This window comes from Andrena cerasifolii, chromosome 1, assembly GCF_050908995.1.
Source record: "Andrena cerasifolii isolate SP2316 chromosome 1, iyAndCera1_principal, whole genome shotgun sequence".
NCBI classification, from domain to species: domain Eukaryota; kingdom Metazoa; phylum Arthropoda; class Insecta; order Hymenoptera; family Andrenidae; genus Andrena; species Andrena cerasifolii.
This window is the reverse complement of record NC_135118.1, coordinates 11,900,713-11,920,530: the sequence shown is the minus strand read 5'-3', so window position 1 is coordinate 11,920,530 and position 19,818 is coordinate 11,900,713. Positions and strand designations below refer to the sequence as shown.

Genomic DNA, 19,818 nt, shown 5'->3' with positions numbered 1-19,818 from the left:
TTCGAGTTTTGCAACTGAAGAAGCTTGAGAAATTGAATTATTTGTACGTGACGGATCGTTTCTCGATAAATTGCGTATTTACGGAAATCAATCGACTTGTTTAATCCAGTCGACTGAATTTGTGGTTAAGGGTTAAAATCGTAGGGGCTGCAATTTTTTTTCTAGAGTCTTCTAATATTTATTATCAGAAGGGACCAAGGGCAGCATGGATCGACCGATTTAACTGGCATTTTTCAAAACCTCGCGTCGCTGAAAATGTTAGAAACCAGTAGGCTTCTGTTTCCTGTTTCGCAGCTGGCAGAGAAATCCTCGTAACGAAGTTTCGCTGAACGTACTTCAATTACATACGTGCCACGTCTTGAATTCATTTCAGTTCCACTAATCGCGACAAAAATAGTGGTATTTTTCTCGACTTCCCACCGTTACCGAGATGGCTGGTCGCACTTTTCCCTGTCTTTCCCCTCGATCCTGGAACACCTGGAATTATTTGAAATCCGTTGGTCGTGATGGGTCCGTGTACGTGCAACAATGCGGTATGGGACTAACGACTGTCCCAGCAGGACCGTGCAAATTACTTCTTGCATCCCTCGCGACGACCCTGACAATCATAATCATTATGGACCGTACACGGACAGTCGGGGCTGGCTGAATTCTTTGGTAGGCAATAATTATGCGTCATTATCATTCCAACGTTTGCAATGGCACAATTAGACTCTTATTATAATTATTATTGCTGCCATGCGCGTAATCATTACTGTTGTCACTTTCGTCGTTAAAGCCACGGGCAATGGTGCATTCACGAAGCAGACATTGCCTAATTTCATTAATAACACTGTTTATTATTACTACAGCCGGTGCTGCTTTCGTTCATTACTAATGCGCATTGCACAATTATCGGTATCGGTTGACGCCTCTGAATACGCAAAAGCTTCGCCCTGAATGTACGGAAAGATGCGCTCAGGTTGCTGCGTGCTATTTCTAATATTTCTATTTTATTTCACGATAATAGACTTTCCCAGAAGGTCTTAGTTATTTGCTATTATCGGAAATTTAATGTCTTGAAACTAGTGTTGGGCAGTAACTGAATAATAAATTATTTAAATGACGAATCAAATAGAAAGTTACTTTAAAAAAGAATGAAAAAATATTTTCTGCAAGTTTAAAGATGCCTCCTTATATAAAAAAATGTTTAATGCGATATTAACAATAGCTTTTTCAAAAAAGATTCACAAATTTCGGGGGCTGTTGCACGAGAATCCCCCCTTAATTATGCGGATTTCAATGTATTTTGGAAATATGTTCTCGAGAAATTATATAGTGGTGATTAAATGAAGGTTTGCAGGAAAACAATTCGACGACAAGAAACTGTATTCTCATCTAGATTGGATAGAGTCAGGGTATTTCCCAAAATGGACCAGTGATATCAACATCATAAGTCTATTATTTACTTGCTTATATATGTGTATAAAAATATTCTCTAGCTTTCTTATAATTAGCATTATTCTTTAAAAAAACCGAGAAATCCAAAATCAAATTTCTCAACGTGTCCAGGGGTATGTAACCACTTAAAAAGGTCGTGAAACAAATCTGTTGTTAAATCTTAATGACCACGTAACGTCATAATAGATTTGCAATGCCAATGGATGTGGTCACTGAAGTTTAGAGAACCTAATAGATATGCAAATTCATTGTCTAAGTTTATCTGAAAATCAAGATGTTATACACAGGTAAATTTACTTGTGGAATTATTTAAAATAATATTTGGGGGTAAACGTGAAATACAAACACCTCTATATGTAAGTACATACATGTGCAGATGAATTTTTAACGTGATTCGCGAAAGTGTAAGTGTAGTTTTACCGCAGAATATGAATTTTAATTAAACCTGCCAGTAGCTGTGACTTCACTTTCACGTCGAATATTCGCAGAAGGGTGATATTCTCCTGTAGCATCGATTCATAGCGTAATAAATTGATAGTGACTTCCGCGGAATCGCAAAATTGCTTATGCATTACTAAAACCATTATTACGACCACCTCCATTGAAATTTAATATAATTTCGGGTCATGTCGATTAATGATATTTCGATAAATGGCTTGGTGAATTTTGAAATCTGTAGGGGAGACCGGGGCTAAAAGTTCCAATTTCGATAAAACATACAAAATGACTGGATAATAATGTAGTTATTTTCTTCACTATTGACTAATTTCTTGTTAAATTTATTATATTCTCTGATTTTAAGCTTGTATTTAATATATCGTAATAGGTTTTCCATAGAAAGTAATTAATTTGTGGCTGACCGAAGCGGAACTTCTTACCCCTATATGGGGCAAGTTGTTATCGCATTGGGGTAACTTGGTACTAAGATACAAGAGGTGCCTTTTAATGAAATATTTCATTTTCAACTCTCACGGAAAAAATAATTTAAAGTACAACGCTCTTTTTATTTTGAAGATATAGCCGTCGGAACAACTTACCCCCGGAACTTTTAGCCCCGGTCTCCCCTACATGGCACGCCCCCCTTTTCTTGCGAAATTAAATGGGGAATTAAAAGCAAACATTTAATATATAATAGTAACAGTGAAGCAAGTACTGAATCACACATCTACACGCCAAAGTCTTCCAGCAGTACAGTTTTATTTAACGCTATGTTAGAAATTTGTTTCCAATACACAAAAATTGTAAGGTAGGAACGTGTAAATTACAGTGCAGAGTACTTCTGTTAAAATTTATATTGATCCACATGCTTATGGTTTTGTGTCGCCCCGTAGATAGCCAGCTACTATGTGTTGAGACTAAATAGTGGTTCTCTATGCCATTGAAGAAAACAAATAATAATAAAACGTGCAGCTCGTAGGTATGATACATGGACAATGTGCGCTCGATAAAATCTCATTATCGATCATGATGAATGAATAGCTACGGTCAGTTACGGTCAGTTGCACAGTACATAGTCGCCACGATGCAACTAGGACCACTTGCACTTATACATGGTGCCTCGTAGTCACTGGTACAAGCAGAAGGATGGTGATATCACATTAAAAAAAAATCGAAAATATAGAATACTCTTTTTCGTAACTAACTAGGTTTTTAAAAAAATTGAGTTTACACTGACAAGGGGAGGACACCATGTGGTAGACACCGATTTTGATCAGCCTTGGCACGATGGACCTATGTTGAAAATAAGTAATTAGGTGTCCGAGCGTTTCTGCCAACGGGCCTTAATAATAGGGATATTTACATGTAAATTATTAAAAATTTTATAGTGGCCTGGGGGTTTTAGTGGGTAACAATTCCACACTACCCTGGTGCACGCGGAGTTTCCCTTCTGGAGGCGTCGGGGTGCCTTTCGAAGATGTCTCCACGTTAAAAAAAACTTTACAATCTTTTTTTTATAAATTATTTTTTATAATTTTTTTTTTAACTTGGGGAAGTCTTCAAAAGACTCCTTCAAAGACGAATCCCCCGGAGGCGCCAGGGTAATGTGGGATTTTTACCCATTAAAATCCCACGGTCACTATGAAATTTTTAATAATTTCCATGTAAATATCTGTATTATTAAGGCCCATTCGCAGAAACGCTCGGGCACCTATTTACTTAGTTTCGTCATAGATCCATCGTGCCAAGGCTCATCAAAATCAGTGTATACCACATGGTGTCCTCCCCTTGTGAGTAGGTACACATATATCGATGGCTTAGTGCGAGAGTTGGGCAAAATGTAATCTAATTACAACTTACAAATTACGATTGAAATGTAATTGTGTAGTTGATTACACATTATTTTCTATAATCGTTAATTAGGTAGTTGGCTACAATTTTGTCAATCTAATTACAACTTACAAATTGCGATTAAAATGTAATCAACTACACAATTACATTTTAGTCGTAATTTGTAAGTTGTAATTAGATTACATTGTGTTGTTGATTACATTTTAATCGTAATTCTTAAGTTGTAATTAGATTACATTTTGCCCAACTCTGCTTAGTGAACAAATATTGTATGTCCACCTTTTGTGAAATTTGAATTTTTATATGCAACAAGTAGTTCTTGACTGTTTCTTTATGCTGCATAAAAATAGCATTTATATACTACTTCATAAATTTGTCAAAAATGATATTTTTGTTCCTTTAACGATTAAACCTATCTTTCTCGCTAAAAGTGGTCGAATTTGTAAGTTTACGAATTTGTATTAGTATTTAGTATACTATGCAACGAATCTGACAGACACGTGTTCATGCCAAACAAACATAAGAAATAAATATCGGTGGTAACAGATACGAGCTACCCAGAAATTCGTGTTATAACGGAAGGGGGACCTTGCAGCAAGAGGGGTGCAGTTTCATTTTTGACAGTTTTTGAGTCATGACGTGTAATATACATATCTAAAAAAAAATCTACATCGTTTGGTGCACGTTTGGTACAAATCCGATAACAAATGAGCGCTTTCTTGCAAATTTTGAATCTGCACCCATTACAGGTTTTGCGCGATACGAAAGCTCCAGATTTGAGAAAATTTGCCAGATACAAAAATCAAAATTATCAACACAGTAACTACTACTTCTCGTGTAAAAATATATACTTTTCAATTAGTCTTCTCTTTTTAATGTAAGTCAAAGGAACAATTTTATAAACAGTTTCTTCTAACTTACTCGAAGTTGGTAAATACGTAGCTGCACCCCTCTTGCTGCAAGCTCCTCAATTTTATTAGTATCTAACCCACCATGCCGCTGAATCGCAAAACTTGTTCTAATGCAAAATCGTTTTAACACAGAACGATTTTGTAGATATCAAGATATCCAATCGTTCCCAGGCCTAACTCGATTACCGTAATTCCAAAATTGATTGTTCGCATATCAGTTATTATACCAGCCCAGCAACAGGGTACCATTACCTGTAATAATATCGTGGGTTTAAGAAAACATTTTCGTTATTTACATATGCAAATTAAGAAGCAATCACGAGTGCCGCACGACGTCGCGCCGTAACGGGTTAATGGGCGTTAAAAAAGAATAAAGCTGCGTTTTAATGAGACTCGAGTCAGAAAATCGATCAATGAAAAGTAATCGCTGCAAATGTTATTTGAACACCTAATACATTGGCGCCTTCTTCGCGCGAGACTGTGTAAATTAACCTGTTCGGATCTTCTCACTAGACTGGTTTGGCGACTGTTGAGACAGGTCGTGGCATCAGTAACCTCGGTATCTTTCCCTCTAACCGTGAATGAAGTTGCTGGCAACACGTTCACGGTCCACGTTGCTGCCATTGACAACTGCTGTCTGCGTGGATCGCGCTACAAACCGACCAGCCATTGAGAGAAACCACGATCTGACAAAGTCCATGACGAGCACGATAAAGTTCATACTCGGTGCTTACGTCAGCGCAACCTGTCGTCGAGCATATCACTTTTTTTTTTCTTTTGATATCCGATTTTGTATACCGTTTTAAATCTGAACTTTTTTCTATGTTTTTGAAAAGTTCTTTGCAGAAAGGAAATTGAGACACTTAGCGATAGAGACACTGTGGCAGATTGCAAAACACTTTCGATTTTCTAATTACCTTTCTCGCTTTTTTTTAGTTTTTACACAGACTAGAACTGTTGAATAAAATTTAGTAGATTATTTATTATTTCTTTCTTTATTATTTTATATTTAAGTACGTGCTCGAGGATTTATGTGAGATGCACTACATTATTTATACTGGAGCTATTTCTAAAATTTCGTTTTTTTTTCTTTTTCAATAGGTTCAGGGCAGAATGGGGGTGAGGGCAAAGTATCAGGTTCAGAGGATATTTCACTATTCAGTTTCTTACGGCCAGAATCACTGCAAAGTTAAAGCGGCTCCAGAAAAAAAAACACCTATATATCAGGCAACTGTAGCGCTGTCATACATATGTATATATTATTCAAATAATTTTTTTTTGCTGTGTATAGTATTACCAAACATTACCTAAAAGTACTAGTCACAATTTGCGTTCATCTCGTTGTAATTAATTCGACAAAAATACTTGATAGCCTGGACTTGCCTAGTTCCCTTAAAGGAAGAAAATTCTGGGACACCGTGTATGCTTCGTGGTTGTGGGAACGATATTTTTTAGCACATTCTGCCCGCCCCCTTACCTTCAAGAACACACAAGCTTTGAAACTATTCATTTGGATGGGAGGGCTGCAGAGTTACGTCCGCTAATACGAAATAAACGTAGGCACAGATGAACGAGAGCCAAAGCCGCCGCGACCGGTAGAACCAGACGCACTTAACACGAATTCTCGTTGTCGAGCAGGCACTTAAATCTCGCGGCAAAAGATGCATAGTTTATTGCCCCTCGCCCCTTTATCGGATACCAGCCGCAATTGTGCCGGTGCAAAGTAGACGGACGGATGCAACGCGCTGAAATAATAAAGTAGGCCTTCTGAATCTCTCTTCCTAGTCTGTTAATCCTCTCGCGCGCAACCAACGTGGGCGACCGCTGACAGCAGGAAAAAGTTCCCCCCTAATCCCTCGCGCCTTGTTCCGGAGGAGTAGCCCGAGCTGAAACAGTCGTGTTATCCGCTACAGATGATTGCGAATAGCGTACCAGCGTGTGCTATCTTAAGGAAAAGGTGGCGAGAGTCTTGTAATCAAACAGATTTCTGATCAGAAGTCTTGGAAATTGCCAACTGCCATTAGGACCATCGGGGCCATCTCGCCACTGGGTTTTCGGTGCTTTTGTTTCACAGACTTTACAGAAACAGTAATGCCCCGATATTAGATCACGGAACGGGGATGGCGGTGATCTTCGAACGGGGTTTGACGCTATTTTTAGTTCCAGGATGTACTTAAATTATTTTAAACAAATGGTTAAGGATGATACTGGCTGCACAGTTCGAAGTGAGCGAGATATATTGAAAATGAAGAGAATAGAATAACAGTATGTGTAGTAGTAGTAGTAAAGTACTATGAAAATGTGAATTTTTATACAAGAATATGAAAATATAAGAATATAAAAATTCTAGACCATAAGAATATAACAAATCTATAAATTCTAATAAAGATATTAGATCATGAGAGTGTGTATAATTGACCACGTTTGATCTACTATTAATTATACGTCGAAGCAGTTCGAATGCGTGTAAATAAAAATATTCCGAATGAGGTCCTGTTTGGTTTCATTTTTATCGGGAAAATGTTGCCGGTGCGATAAAAGTGCTTCGACGAAGAGAAAACAGAACATATGAGACATAAAACCAGCAGAAAACCGACGTACGGCCGTTATTAAATCCTGGCAGAATCACTATAGAATTCAGAAATTGAGTTAATAGCAATAATGTATTCCAATAAGCTCTGCTAATTATATAAATTGTGGAAAAATAATTTTTTATCAATGTGGGTTAGTCCATTCTTGCTCTGAATGCCTGAATAAAATTGTCATGGAACCATTACAGATTTGTTGTAAAGCCGATATAAATCCATTACATTAGAATCGTTATAGAATCATAATAGAATCATTATCGTTGTTAAATCGACGTATGTGTAACCAATGCAGAACCCTAACCGTAACCAATACATATCCACGTCAATTACAATATATTTCCGACTCTTCCTCTCCGTTTATACGACGGTTTGAAGCTTTTATGTCCGTAAGAGCTCCAATCTCTGATTTAGAATCGTTCGCGATGCTATGACCGTGTAAAATATTCAAACGATTCAAAGGATGGGTCCCTTTGGCGGATGCCAGAGAAATAAGCACCTCATCCTGCTCAACGTTCTCACTATTGAACGATAAGGCCACCCTCAGCTTCTATGTATGGATCATTGTCTTTATCTTCCAACCTGGATTACAAGGGTATCCGAAGGGGAATGACGCATATCTCACGCAACATCGAGCCAAAGTAATGCCCTCTTAACACGATCGCGACAACGGATCTGAAGTGACCTTTGAATTCGTATTAAAAACCTGCATTACGTGTTGCTCGAGGAAACTGAAGCAAATCTATCCACCTATCCAGTAAATGTAATAGTGACGACACACCATTACGTTTTTGAATTCAACGAATCGTAAGTGTAATCGAAGAGAGATTATAGAATACACTGTAAGTGCCAAAAGTCAATAATTGTTTTTTTTTTCAACAAATTTTCTACGTGTCCATGGTAATACCATAGTAGGTGTAGAATTTTATTTTATTCCAATTTCCCTTTGTAAATAAGTTACCAATAGTGCTGACAGATGGTATCGCTGCTACGTCCAACGCTACTTCTGTAGAAAACTATGTAAGAGCCAATCAGCTATGGATATTCTTTTCAATAAATTTCGACTATATTAAGGCAAAATATAGAAAATTTCGTGATGCATTTAGGTTATTGTATACTTAAGCATATTTAGCAATCAAAATAAATAAAATTTCGTGAATATTTTAAGGGGTTATGCCTAGTCAGGCGGTCGAAAAGAGGCGAATATTTGTGAATTTTTTTTGAAGAAGCGGAAGCGTATGTTTTTACAGAACTTTTTGCGCTTAAAAGAGCAACATTTAAAGAACATTTGGTAATTTTTTCATGGAAAAATATTTACGTTTATGATAAAATAAAAAGCGACATCCAAGAAGCATTTTTAAAAATTTGGTTTTGCGGTGAGCATTACCATTCGGAACCAGATTATCTAAAATCAAGGAACAAAGAAGATTTCGTTAGTATATTAACGTATCCTCAGGTTGACGGAGAGAATTTTCCGAAATATTAAGTTAAAACAAAATGGCGGCTATTTAAAGTTGAAATCCTGACTTTTTCCTGCAAAAATTACGTGAAAAAATCAGGATTTCAACTTCAAATAGATGCCATGTTGTTTTAACTTAATATTTCGGAAAATTCTCTCCGTCAACCTGAGGATACATTAATATACTAACGAAATCTTTTTTGTTTTTTGATTTTAGATAATCTGGTTACGAATGGCAGTGCTCACCGCGAAAGCAAATTTTTAAAAATGCTTCTTGGATGTCGCTTGTTACTTTATTATAAACTTAAATATTTTTCTACGAAAAAATTACCAAATGTTCTTTAAATGTTGCTCTTTTAAACGCAAAAAGCTTTGTAAAATTATACGCTTCCGCTTCTTCAAAAAAAAATCACAAATATTCGCCTCTTTTCGGCCGCCTGACTAGGCATAACCCCTTAACGTCAGCGAAGTTCATTCTCTCTCCTGAAAAATTTGATTTTTGGCACCTAGAGTGTTTTCTATGGGGACTCTTCAATTAGTATTCCACGTTGCCGCGCAGCTTTTATTTTTGAAATTTTTCGATGCTTCGTGATATCCATTATCGCGTTAAATCACATTTAACATTTATAGGAAACAGCAAATGATACTTGAGGAAGGTGCGACTTCTAAAGCCAGCTATCGGCTATAATCTACCGTGCTATAAAGAGAAGTGAAGTACTAGTTTAGAAGTTAACAGTCGTTGATACGACGTCGTAAAAAGCTGAAGCTCAGAGGAAAGAGCCTTGGATCTTTTTTACACGCGGTACTTCTATGGTTTGTGATTATTCTTTCAGATGCATTCGCTAGAAAAAGTGCAGCCACTTTTAGAAAGATTGGATTTGCGTTGAAAATATCCGAAATACCAGTCGTGAACCACACGTGCGCCTCGTGGGGGGAAGAAAAACAGGGCGAAATAAAGTTTTTCGTACAACGGTAGCTGGAGCCTCTAAAATTCATGAAAACAAATTCGACGGGTTTTCGGATGAAGAGTTTCTCGGTCAGCGACCAAGGCTTTCCATTCACAGTTACCGTGGGCGCGTAGATACGTTCTGGTAGGTGTGTAGCCGTTTACGAGGTTACGCTTCACGATAAAAGTAACCGGTAACGACGATGAGTCCGATAACAGTAACAACCCTGAAAGACGTTAGTGAACGTCAACTTTCGCAATAATACTGGCACCAGTAATAACACCGTTAGGTATGCCGCAGATAAGAAAAGTGTGCTAGGCGTATCCTTTTAGCCCCTATTAAGGGGACTAGGCAGTCGAAAAGTCGATCTTTTTATTGCATTTTCCGAAACTACTATCTTTTCTCAATAAAATGCCGCTTGGTTTATAGTAAAATTTGCAAAATTGTTGATTTGGCAGCTAAAAACGTTAAGCGGCAACCTATAGCGTCGCCTTTGCCCAGAAAGTTTAAATGCGTTTTTCTCGAATATTTATTTCTCTTCATTTTTTCCTGATTGCGAGCGAATTGAGGTTCAAATCGACTTGGAAAAAATTACAGGATGTGTAGAACATGTGCCATTTCGGCGCAAACCTCTGGTATGGTCCGTAAAAATTCGAGATCTTCATAAAAAAAATTAAGAAGTCACCGGATTTTGGTAGCACACAAACAATGATGGCTTTTTTTTCTCAGTGAATACAACGAATTACAATGTCAAACTTTTTTTTTCATTTATTAAGCTACTTGTAATGTATACGGAACAATTTTTAAATAAGCTTTTAATTTTGTTTTTTCAATGTTATCTGCAGTTCAAAATCGCGCCTTCGAAAAGAAATACCTCCCTGACGGGAGTGATTTAAGCTCACAGACTCATTTGAAATAAAAAAACCAAGCTGATTCTTAATCATTATGAGTAGCGCTATCGCAAGTACCAGAATTAGCCACGTAAGTTAAAATTTAACAAAATTGCGCGCATTCAAACTTCAAGTTTCGAAATTTTCCATTCCTACATGAAGTTTGAATGCGCGCAATTTTATTAAATTTTGACTTACGTGGCTAATTCAGGCACCTCCGATAGCGGTACTCATAATGATTAAGAATCAGTTGGGTTTTTATGTTTCAGTTGAGTCTGTGAGCTGAAATCACTGCCGCCGTCTTTCCCAAGGCGCGATTTTGAACTCCAGATAATATTGAAAAAACATCATTAAACGTGTATTTAAAAAATTGTTCCGTATACATTACAAGTAGCTTAATAATTGAAAAAAAAGATTGACATTGTTATTCATTGTATTCACTGAGAAAAAAAAGCTTGACTGTTGCCGAATTTTGCGGCGTGATTACCAGAATGACCCCTTAATTCAGATATATTTTGAGGGACTTACCAATTCATAGCTTCCCCAATAAATCATTTCGAAATATCCCCAGTACCAAGTTCAAAGAAAATGGCGCTTGGACAAGTAACAGAATAGGAATATGTATAAAACATGCTCGTGATATTAACGAGAAAACTGCCTCTGATTTTGCGTTACGAGTTACAAATGTATGCATGTAGGTATGTCGCCAACCGTGCATCGTGATAATTACAAAAGCTAATTTCCTTATCGATAATCCCTTTATTACGATATGGGTACGAACGTTCATATTTATAATGCAAAGGGAAATTATTATTGATGGATACGATAATCTACTGTGACTATAATGAATATGAAAACCGAGCATTACGAAATCACAACGAATAACCCGTAAAATATACATTTATTTATTACGTAACACTTATCCATATTAGGTAGCTACTGTGCGATTTCAAATAAGTATAAAACACTTTAACCAACAACGTGTCTACTTAGCTACTCCACTTCAAATATTCTTCAATGCACCAACGAAACTTTGATACATTCATTTTGCCTCCTTACATATCCACGCGCCTCTTAATAAAATAACAAACTTAAAACCAGAGGTGAGCAGAATTTGTATTTAAATAAAAATATCGAATAACGAATAAAAGTTAACAACTATTCGTCGCGTGTCGAATAAAGTTAAAGTTCAAATTGAAAAATTTATTGTACGCTGTAGTCGAAACGCCCGACCACACATATCAGTTCCGCGAGGGTTCAGTGCCGTCAGTGTCAGTGCTAAAAAGATATCGTTTCCCTGTTTTGGAACGGAGGGCTGTCACTGACGATGAAGCACATTGACACTGGCGGCTCTGAACCGTCGCGGAACTGATATGTGTGAAGCCGCGTTAAATCGGTGCAAGCCCGGTTTGTTTCACCAGGCGGTTAACATCGCCCCCAAAAAAGTACGGGGCTGGTGAAATTTTATATAGAAGCGTTCACTGACGTCGAGGCAGACTGCTGCCAGTACTGCGGTATGCGTGTATTCGTTATTGGATTGCGGCAGATACCGCACCTCAATTATTTACACTCTCTACAGTCAAGGTGCTCTCGGCCCCTAGCAACCGTTCGCAGTAATAGGACCACTGATTTACAACTTTGACTCGGCCGTCTATCGGGAAACGGCGCTGAAATTAATTCGAGCATATCGGTAAAAGCAATGTGCGGAAATCCGGGGTGCTTGCCAGGAGAATCGCCGAATTGCCCAGTTGCGTTCGTTTCTATTGGGTACCGCTGGCTGGGCCAGTTCTTACTAATTCGTTCGAGCACGAATCAGATTTTTTATTCATTCTGCCTTTATTTGGAATTTTAAAAGTGATGTAGAAATGATTGGAACTGAGTGAAGTAACTTTGAGGCCGACTTAGATTTTTTATTCGCGTTGTCTTCGCCTAGAACTTTGGAAGAAAGTGGTACAGAAGTGATCGAAACTGACTGAAGTATCTTTGCCTCCAAATTAGATTACTTATTCGTTTTTTATTCACTTAGAATTTTAGAAGACTGTGGTATAGAAGTGAGAATTTCTTCACTTAGAATTGGGGTGGTAATTGCATGGAACTATGAGCACATTAAAAGCGACTTCAAAAAAATAAAAATGCAATAAAAAATAATTTTTTCCCTTATTTAATCTACGACTGTAATATTTTTTAAGTTGACGCCGGATTTACACAGTGCAAACGATGAGGCGCTGACTTAAAAAATATGAGAGTCGTAGATTAAATGAGGGAGAAAATTATTTTTTATTTTTTTTAAGTCGATTTTAACTTTTTAATTTTTTTTATTTTTGACTTTGTAGTTTTATATATATTGACACAACATGCTGAGGAGATATGCGCGTGCGTACATAAAATAATAATAATTAGGTGACAATAGTCCTTATTATTAACCAGAACTGGCAAAATATTGGGCCAATATTGATGCAGTGCAGGTTGGGACCACCGGGGAATCGCTCTATTTCGAATCAAAAAAAGATTATCAAAATCGGTCCATATGCTGGGGAGTTATGCGGGAACAAACATAAAAAAAAAATACATACGGGCCGAATCTATATCCTCCTCCTTTTTGAAGTCGATGAAAAACGAAAGAATCCACAATAATTCTGATAGAAGAAAACAAAAAGCATGAAGTAATATAAGTAGGGGAAACCGGGGCTAGTTGATACAGGGGGCAAGTTAATACAGACGAATTATCTCGACACCGTATATATGTAGCTCCATTTGAGCGAGATATGTGAAGATTGTTTTTCAATTCTTTCCTACGATCCAGTGTACGAGTGTGTACACTGTACATTGACGTTAACAATCGTTTTTTTAAATTGTTTTCGTTTATATAGAGAAGAAGTAAATAGTTTAATACATACAAATTGATCGTCCAAATAACATTTTTTCATTCATTTTGTATGTATTTTCTCAACTTTTCATTTGCAATATATTAAAGAGGAAGGACCAAAGTATATTTTAGCATATTTGTTTTAAGTAATTAATTCAAATAACAAATGAAAAAAATTGAAAACAGAATAGCGTATCAACTAGCCCCGCAGTGGGGTAAATTGATACATTTTACCTTCGTCCAAATAACATTTTTTCATTCATTTTGTATATATTTTCTCAACTTTACATTTGCAATATATTAAAGAGGAAGGACCAAAGTATATTTTAACATATTTATTATCAAGTAATTAATTCAAACAAAAGTGAAAAACATTGAAAACTGAAAAACGTATCAACCAGCCCCGGTCTCCCCTACCTATAATACATAAATTCATTACGAAATGAGAACCACAGGAACTGATTGGACAAAGTGCACAGTCCACCGTTCCAACCCCAGTGATCAGAAACGGTAAAAGTGGCTCTGAACTCTGTTGCTTGATTTTATCAATCTGTCTATCGAATAGAATCGAACACTGCCATTGCTCCGTGTAGTACATGAAACGTTCCTCTTCTGTTGCAGGTATATTCACGGTAATGTGCTACAACGTGCTGTGCGACAAGTACGCGACGCGGCAGATGTACGGTTATTGTCCGAGCTGGGCCCTCGATTGGGAATATCGGAAAAAAGGAATACTCGATGAGATACGACATTACGCGGCAGACATCATCAGCCTGCAGGAGGTCGAGACGGACCAATTCTACAATTTCTTCCTACCGGAGCTTAAGCAGGACGGTTATGACGGCATCTTCTCCCCGAAGTCACGGGCGAAGACAATGGCAGAGAACGACCGTAAATACGTGGACGGCTGTGCCATTTTCTATAGGACGGCGAAGTGAGTAAAAAATATTTGTTTATACGTATGTACATATACTCATACCTCGGCGTGCACTACACTTAGGGTTGCCAACTTTCTTTCGGGAAAATATACTACTTTAAGGCCAATTGTGATAAAAAATACAGTACATTGTGAGAAAATATAATACTCTTCAAAGGAAAGTATATAGTGTAAATTAAAACGACATCTTATTTTTTAAATGTACTTTTTTGTGCATTTTGCAATATTAAGGGGGTGTTCCGATCCAGAGCCCATAAAATAGGTGATCTTTACGAATTAATTAAAGGAAAACTACTACATGTACTTTAATGGGAGTTTTTGCATCGTATTAAGAATGTCATAAACTATAGAAATATAGTTTTATTATAATTAATCATTGCAGACGGCACTCGGTTAAGTCGAGGCGTCAAAAAATTCATCCGAAACGGTGGAACCTACAGCACCTAAACCATTGGTCTGAAGTAAAAATAATGCCAGATCATTGAAGGGCATGAAACTCGCTACTGGACTTACCAGAAAAAATTACAAAAATGACATTTTTTTGAGAAAATAACGACACTTGAAGTTTGTAATCACTTTTTCCCTATATTTTCGTGCTTTCGAGGCCTTTAAAAATTACAAATGTTCAAAATTTATAAATTGTTAGTGGTTTCTCCACTACACAGAAGTATATTCTTCGAAATAAAAATAGTTCGATTGAATCGGATAATAACTTTTTGAGATGTTGGTTCCACCGATTTTCAGAACACTGTTCCGAGAAAAACGGGTTAAAATTTTTACGTGAACTACTCAAATGCCTAAAACTTCAGGAACTTTATGAATTTCGAAAAATCCTTTTAAACACTTAGGTATTCTTGAAAGGTTGAACATTCGAAAAATGAAATAAAAAAAAATCGATTTTTACCCCGGAACCTCCCCTAAATTAATTGATTATCTTTAACAAATATGTCAAAGCTTTGATTGCACTGAAACTCCAAATTAACACAGGTATATAAGGAGCTCATTCTTTATGAGGTAAACTGGCACTGTTTCTCTCTTCCCGTCAATTCATATCCATTATAGAACAAGTCCTCTCTGTTAAAATTGAAATTGGCAAATTAAAGTTTTGAGGTTGCCATAGAATAAAAAAATAAGTAAAAATCATAGAATTTTATCGATGTATCAGAAATATAGTTGTTTCACGTACTATATCTTTTTCTAACAGTACGTAGTACAGTAAACAAAAATATAGTGCAATACTATATATTATAGTACTGTTGGCAACCCTAACTGCTCTCGGATAGCATGATTTCGATTTAACACTATCGGAAAAAAGTAACAATATTGAAACACAAAGCAGTTTATAAATTCGTTCGCTCAGGCAAACATTACAGAGAAAAAAATTTACGATGACGTTTATAGTAACGTTTGAAACAGTTTTCCTCGTTTCTGTTTTTTTATTAATTAAATACCTACGCGAACGTGGTAATTTGTGTGTATACGGGAAAGGGCTGTTGCAGTTTTAAATTAATTGTTAGTTGAATACGTGTCTCGATCCACACGGTATCAATTAATCGTGCGGATCGGGGATTGCATGTATTATATATCTCTATAGCACTCGTTATTAATATTAGATATCATAATCCGCAAACTCGATATCCAAACACTGGAGTGTAGCAGGACTGTTAACGATTTGATTGTTCTATTCAAGATTATAAATAGCTTGGTATGCAGCTCGCATGTAACCAGTCAAATAAATTTGAATGTATGTTCCTGAACGGGCTATCAGGCATACTTTTCTATTCAGATCTCTCACTTTCGCCTCCAGATTTGGTCTCACTGATCCCCTTAACAGGATCTGTAATCTGGCTAACTTGTAATGCAATGAGATTGACTTCATCTATGGATCCCCTTCCACTTTTAAAAGCAGTGTCTACAGAGCGGTAGATAACGATAGGTCCTGATATTTATACATTCTTATTCAGTTGATTCATGTTTCTGTATCCTGTTACATTTTTAGTCTCCGCTATGTATCGTTTACTCCTGTTTTCCTTACTAAATGGGTCTTACACATACAAGAGAAATAAATAAATAAATAGGTAATCAAAAATTCACTTTTGAACGCTATTACTGAAACAAAATTTTAAAAATACAAACTTGTCGAAAATAAGTTATTAAAATAAATTATTAAAAATTTCATAGTGGCCATGGGATTTTAATGGGTAAAAGTTCCACACTACCCTGAAGCCCCCGGGAGATTCCCGTCTGAAGGAGTCGGGGTGTCTTTTGAAGATTTCCCAAAGTTAAAACAGAAAATTTATAAAAAAAAAGTAATTTATAAAAAAAATGTGTAAACTTTTTTTTAACGCGGAGACATCTTCAAAGGGACCCCAACGCCTCCAGAAGGGAATCTCCCGCGGGCGCCAGGGTAGTGTGGGATTTTTACCCACTAAAACCCCACGGCGACTATGAAATTTTTAATAATTTCCATATAAATATCTTTATTATTAAGGCCTATTGACTGAAACGCTCGGACACCTATTTACTTATTTTCGACATGGATCCATCGTGCCAAGGCTCATCAAAATCGGTGTCCACCACATGGTGTCCTCCCCTTCTCAGATTTCGAAATATGACTATAATCACAAAAAATCTGACTATAACTGGAGGACACAACCACTGTTACGATTGTGCAAATCGTCAAAAGGATTTAGACGTACAAAATCACATTTCATACAAACCCCATAAATGAAATGATAAAAGCACAGAGAAGGTCGTCGAATAATTTCAAAAATACTTCGCATGAAGTGGCATCACTATATACCTACCCAGCACGCAAGCCCAAATATTTGAGGCACAAAGGTGTCTATATTATAACGTAGTAAAGCACGTATAGGCGTGATGGAAAGGTGAAATGAAACATACACTTCGCTATCGTTAAAATGATCTGCATCATCAATAATATGTTTATCCATCGGATTATGATGTATCGGCCGCGCAGAGCTGGCCGTAAGTTGAAGACGCTCGGAGCGACCCGACCGCATTCGCACACGAGATACGTCTCTCGCGGACTTGAATTACGAGCGGTGTATCGAGCTTTATTTTATTATCGCATTTTATTGCTTTTCAGCAGGAATATGCGGACGTGCGCACGGGTAGGCAGCTGTGGCGTTTCGCATTAATCATCGGCCGCTTTATCAGCCCCGAAGGATATCTGTTGCGACTAATACTTATTCTCAGTGCATCGTGACATAATGGCTACCCGGCGATATTACGCCGTTCCGATGCACGGTGTTATCGAGGTAGCAAGAACGACTGACTGTATGCATATGTCGCGGTAGCAAAACCCTTTGTGACAGGCACAAGATACGCCAAACGATGCAATTTTCGATTGTGTTCACTGCTTGCTTTCTGTCTGTGCAGAACCGTCCTATTCTACTGGCAAGTTAACTGAATAAAAAATTATTTAAGTAACGCATCAAATAAAAGTTACTTTAACTTTAGATTATTTGACGAATAAAGTTAATTTTTTTTATTCGTCGAGCGTTTCAACTTCAGCGTCAAATCAATTATTTAACTTTAACTTTAACTTCAACTTTATTCGACGTCAAATAATTTTATGGCGCGCGGTCAAGCTCCGAGGACCGTCATTGGGCAGTATACAGGTGACACAACATTTTAAATAGAGGTGCAGGTGATGACAACAATCCTACTCAAAATTAAAGATCAAAATTTTCGCAAATAAAGAGCCGACCCTAACCCAGACCTAATCCAGACCTAACCCTTGACTCTATAATCCACGCACGTACTTAATTGATTCAGCGTAACGATCCGATACCTCCTCCCTTACGGTCCTCTATTTCAAACTAAGTGAAATACATCCCCCCTCCCCCCCTGCCACGGAACTTCTCTATTAGTTCACGAAGATGGCTGAGAAGTAATACAAGTGTTGGGCAAATGTGCACGGTGTGTCGTGCTGGAATCTTCGCTAAAGCATGATCTATTCGACACCTGGTCAGAAACGTCGATACTTTTGATCCCCGATAAACCAAAGATTGCACCGTACAAGACTGCACTGCACCCCCCACCCCCTCCCGTCCTCCCTTTCCTCGTATATCGAAGAAGTTTTCTTTTTTCGCGGAACTTACTTTCGCGACGCGCAGGGATGAGAAACTTGGGAACTACGAAGCTATTACAACGCGTTACCAGCGGGCTGCAGCCTGCCTTTGACAATTGCTCCAAGAGCTGTCGACGTAACTCCAGTAAGTCGTTTAAGCGCCCGATGGAAACGCAGCGTCGACTTGGGCGCCATTTGCATCTCGCGAAATGTCAATGCTTGGAATTCACTTGGGCTGAAGTCGTTTAACAAACACGTGTCGTTTGGCCGGGAATTTAACCCTTCAGCTGAGGATGTAGACGTTCGTTTGCGAAACGCGTTTACGTGGGGCGTAAGAAAGTCTTCGACTTTAGACACCTTTTGCCTCATTTTTCTGTCACGGTTCTACTAGCAATGGCTTACGTGGAATTACGATAAAACATACCAGGGAGAAATGAATTTCTGCTTGAAGCGTAACGTAACTAAAGAGTTCACTCGATTGTTGTTTAGATGAGAAACATATGTAACACGGGGTACGTGTAATTACCTGTAACTTCGCCTCAATTCCTTATCGACTATACGGGGTGTAAAACAATTATTTTGAAAAATGTAGTCAGGGGCGAATTTGAAAATTTGGCACCCCTAGGGTAACAAGCGTCTGCCGCCCTTTCCACGAGATATGATCAAATATTTTAATTTAAGAGAGTCGAAACTATTTCAACATTAATTCGATATGGCAACTCATATATGAGTCACTGCTAATCCGCTATTTGGAAAAAGGGAACTGTTTTTAAAGCTCTCTCAAGCCTCTGTGTTTAAACCTTTTCCAATTTCTTTCGCTTAAAATATGTCGCTCCCCAAATTTGCCGCTCCCAAAGTTTGCTGCTCCCCAAAATTTGCCACTTCCCAAAAATTATCGCTCTCCAAAATTTATCGCTCCTCAAAATGTATCGCTCTCCAAAATTTGCCACTTCCCAAAAGTGGTCGCTCCCCAAAATTTGCCGTCCCCAAAATTTGCCGCCCCTCAAAATTTGCGCTCCCCAAAATTTGTTGCTTCCATTTGCCGCTCCCCAAAATTTGATGCTTCCCAAAATATGCCGCTCCCCGAAACTTACCGCTCCCCAAAAATTTATCTCTCCTCAAAATTTGCCGCACCCTAAAATTTTCCACCCTCAAAATATGCCACCCCCAAATTTGCGGCCCTAAGCTGCAGCCTAATTCGCCTATACCCAATTCGCGCCTGCATAAAGTCCCCTTGACCTCGAAGTTTAAAGTCAAAATATTTCTTCTGTATCGTGTTCTATTCCCTAAGTATAATAACTAATTTCTAGGCCAGGCTTTAGAAAATACTTCAATTCTATTCGTAAATCACTTACAATAAAGAATCTAGTAAGATTTCGAAGACAAATTTCGTATTGA

General features: G+C 37.6%; 1 protein-coding gene across 2 annotated transcripts in view; it reads left to right on the top strand.

The window, feature by feature from the left end:
- Twin (CCR4-NOT transcription complex subunit 6-like twin) overlaps positions 1-19,818 on the top strand; it is a 405,710-nt gene that overhangs the window by 362,824 nt on the left and 23,068 nt on the right. For both annotated transcript variants that reach the window (XM_076813260.1, XM_076813252.1), the window contains exon 3: positions 14,009-14,321. In XM_076813260.1, coding sequence (XP_076669375.1) covers positions 14,023-14,321 — 299 coding nt within the window. In that variant the 5' untranslated portion in view covers positions 14,009-14,022. The remainder of the gene's footprint in view (positions 1-14,008; positions 14,322-19,818) is intronic.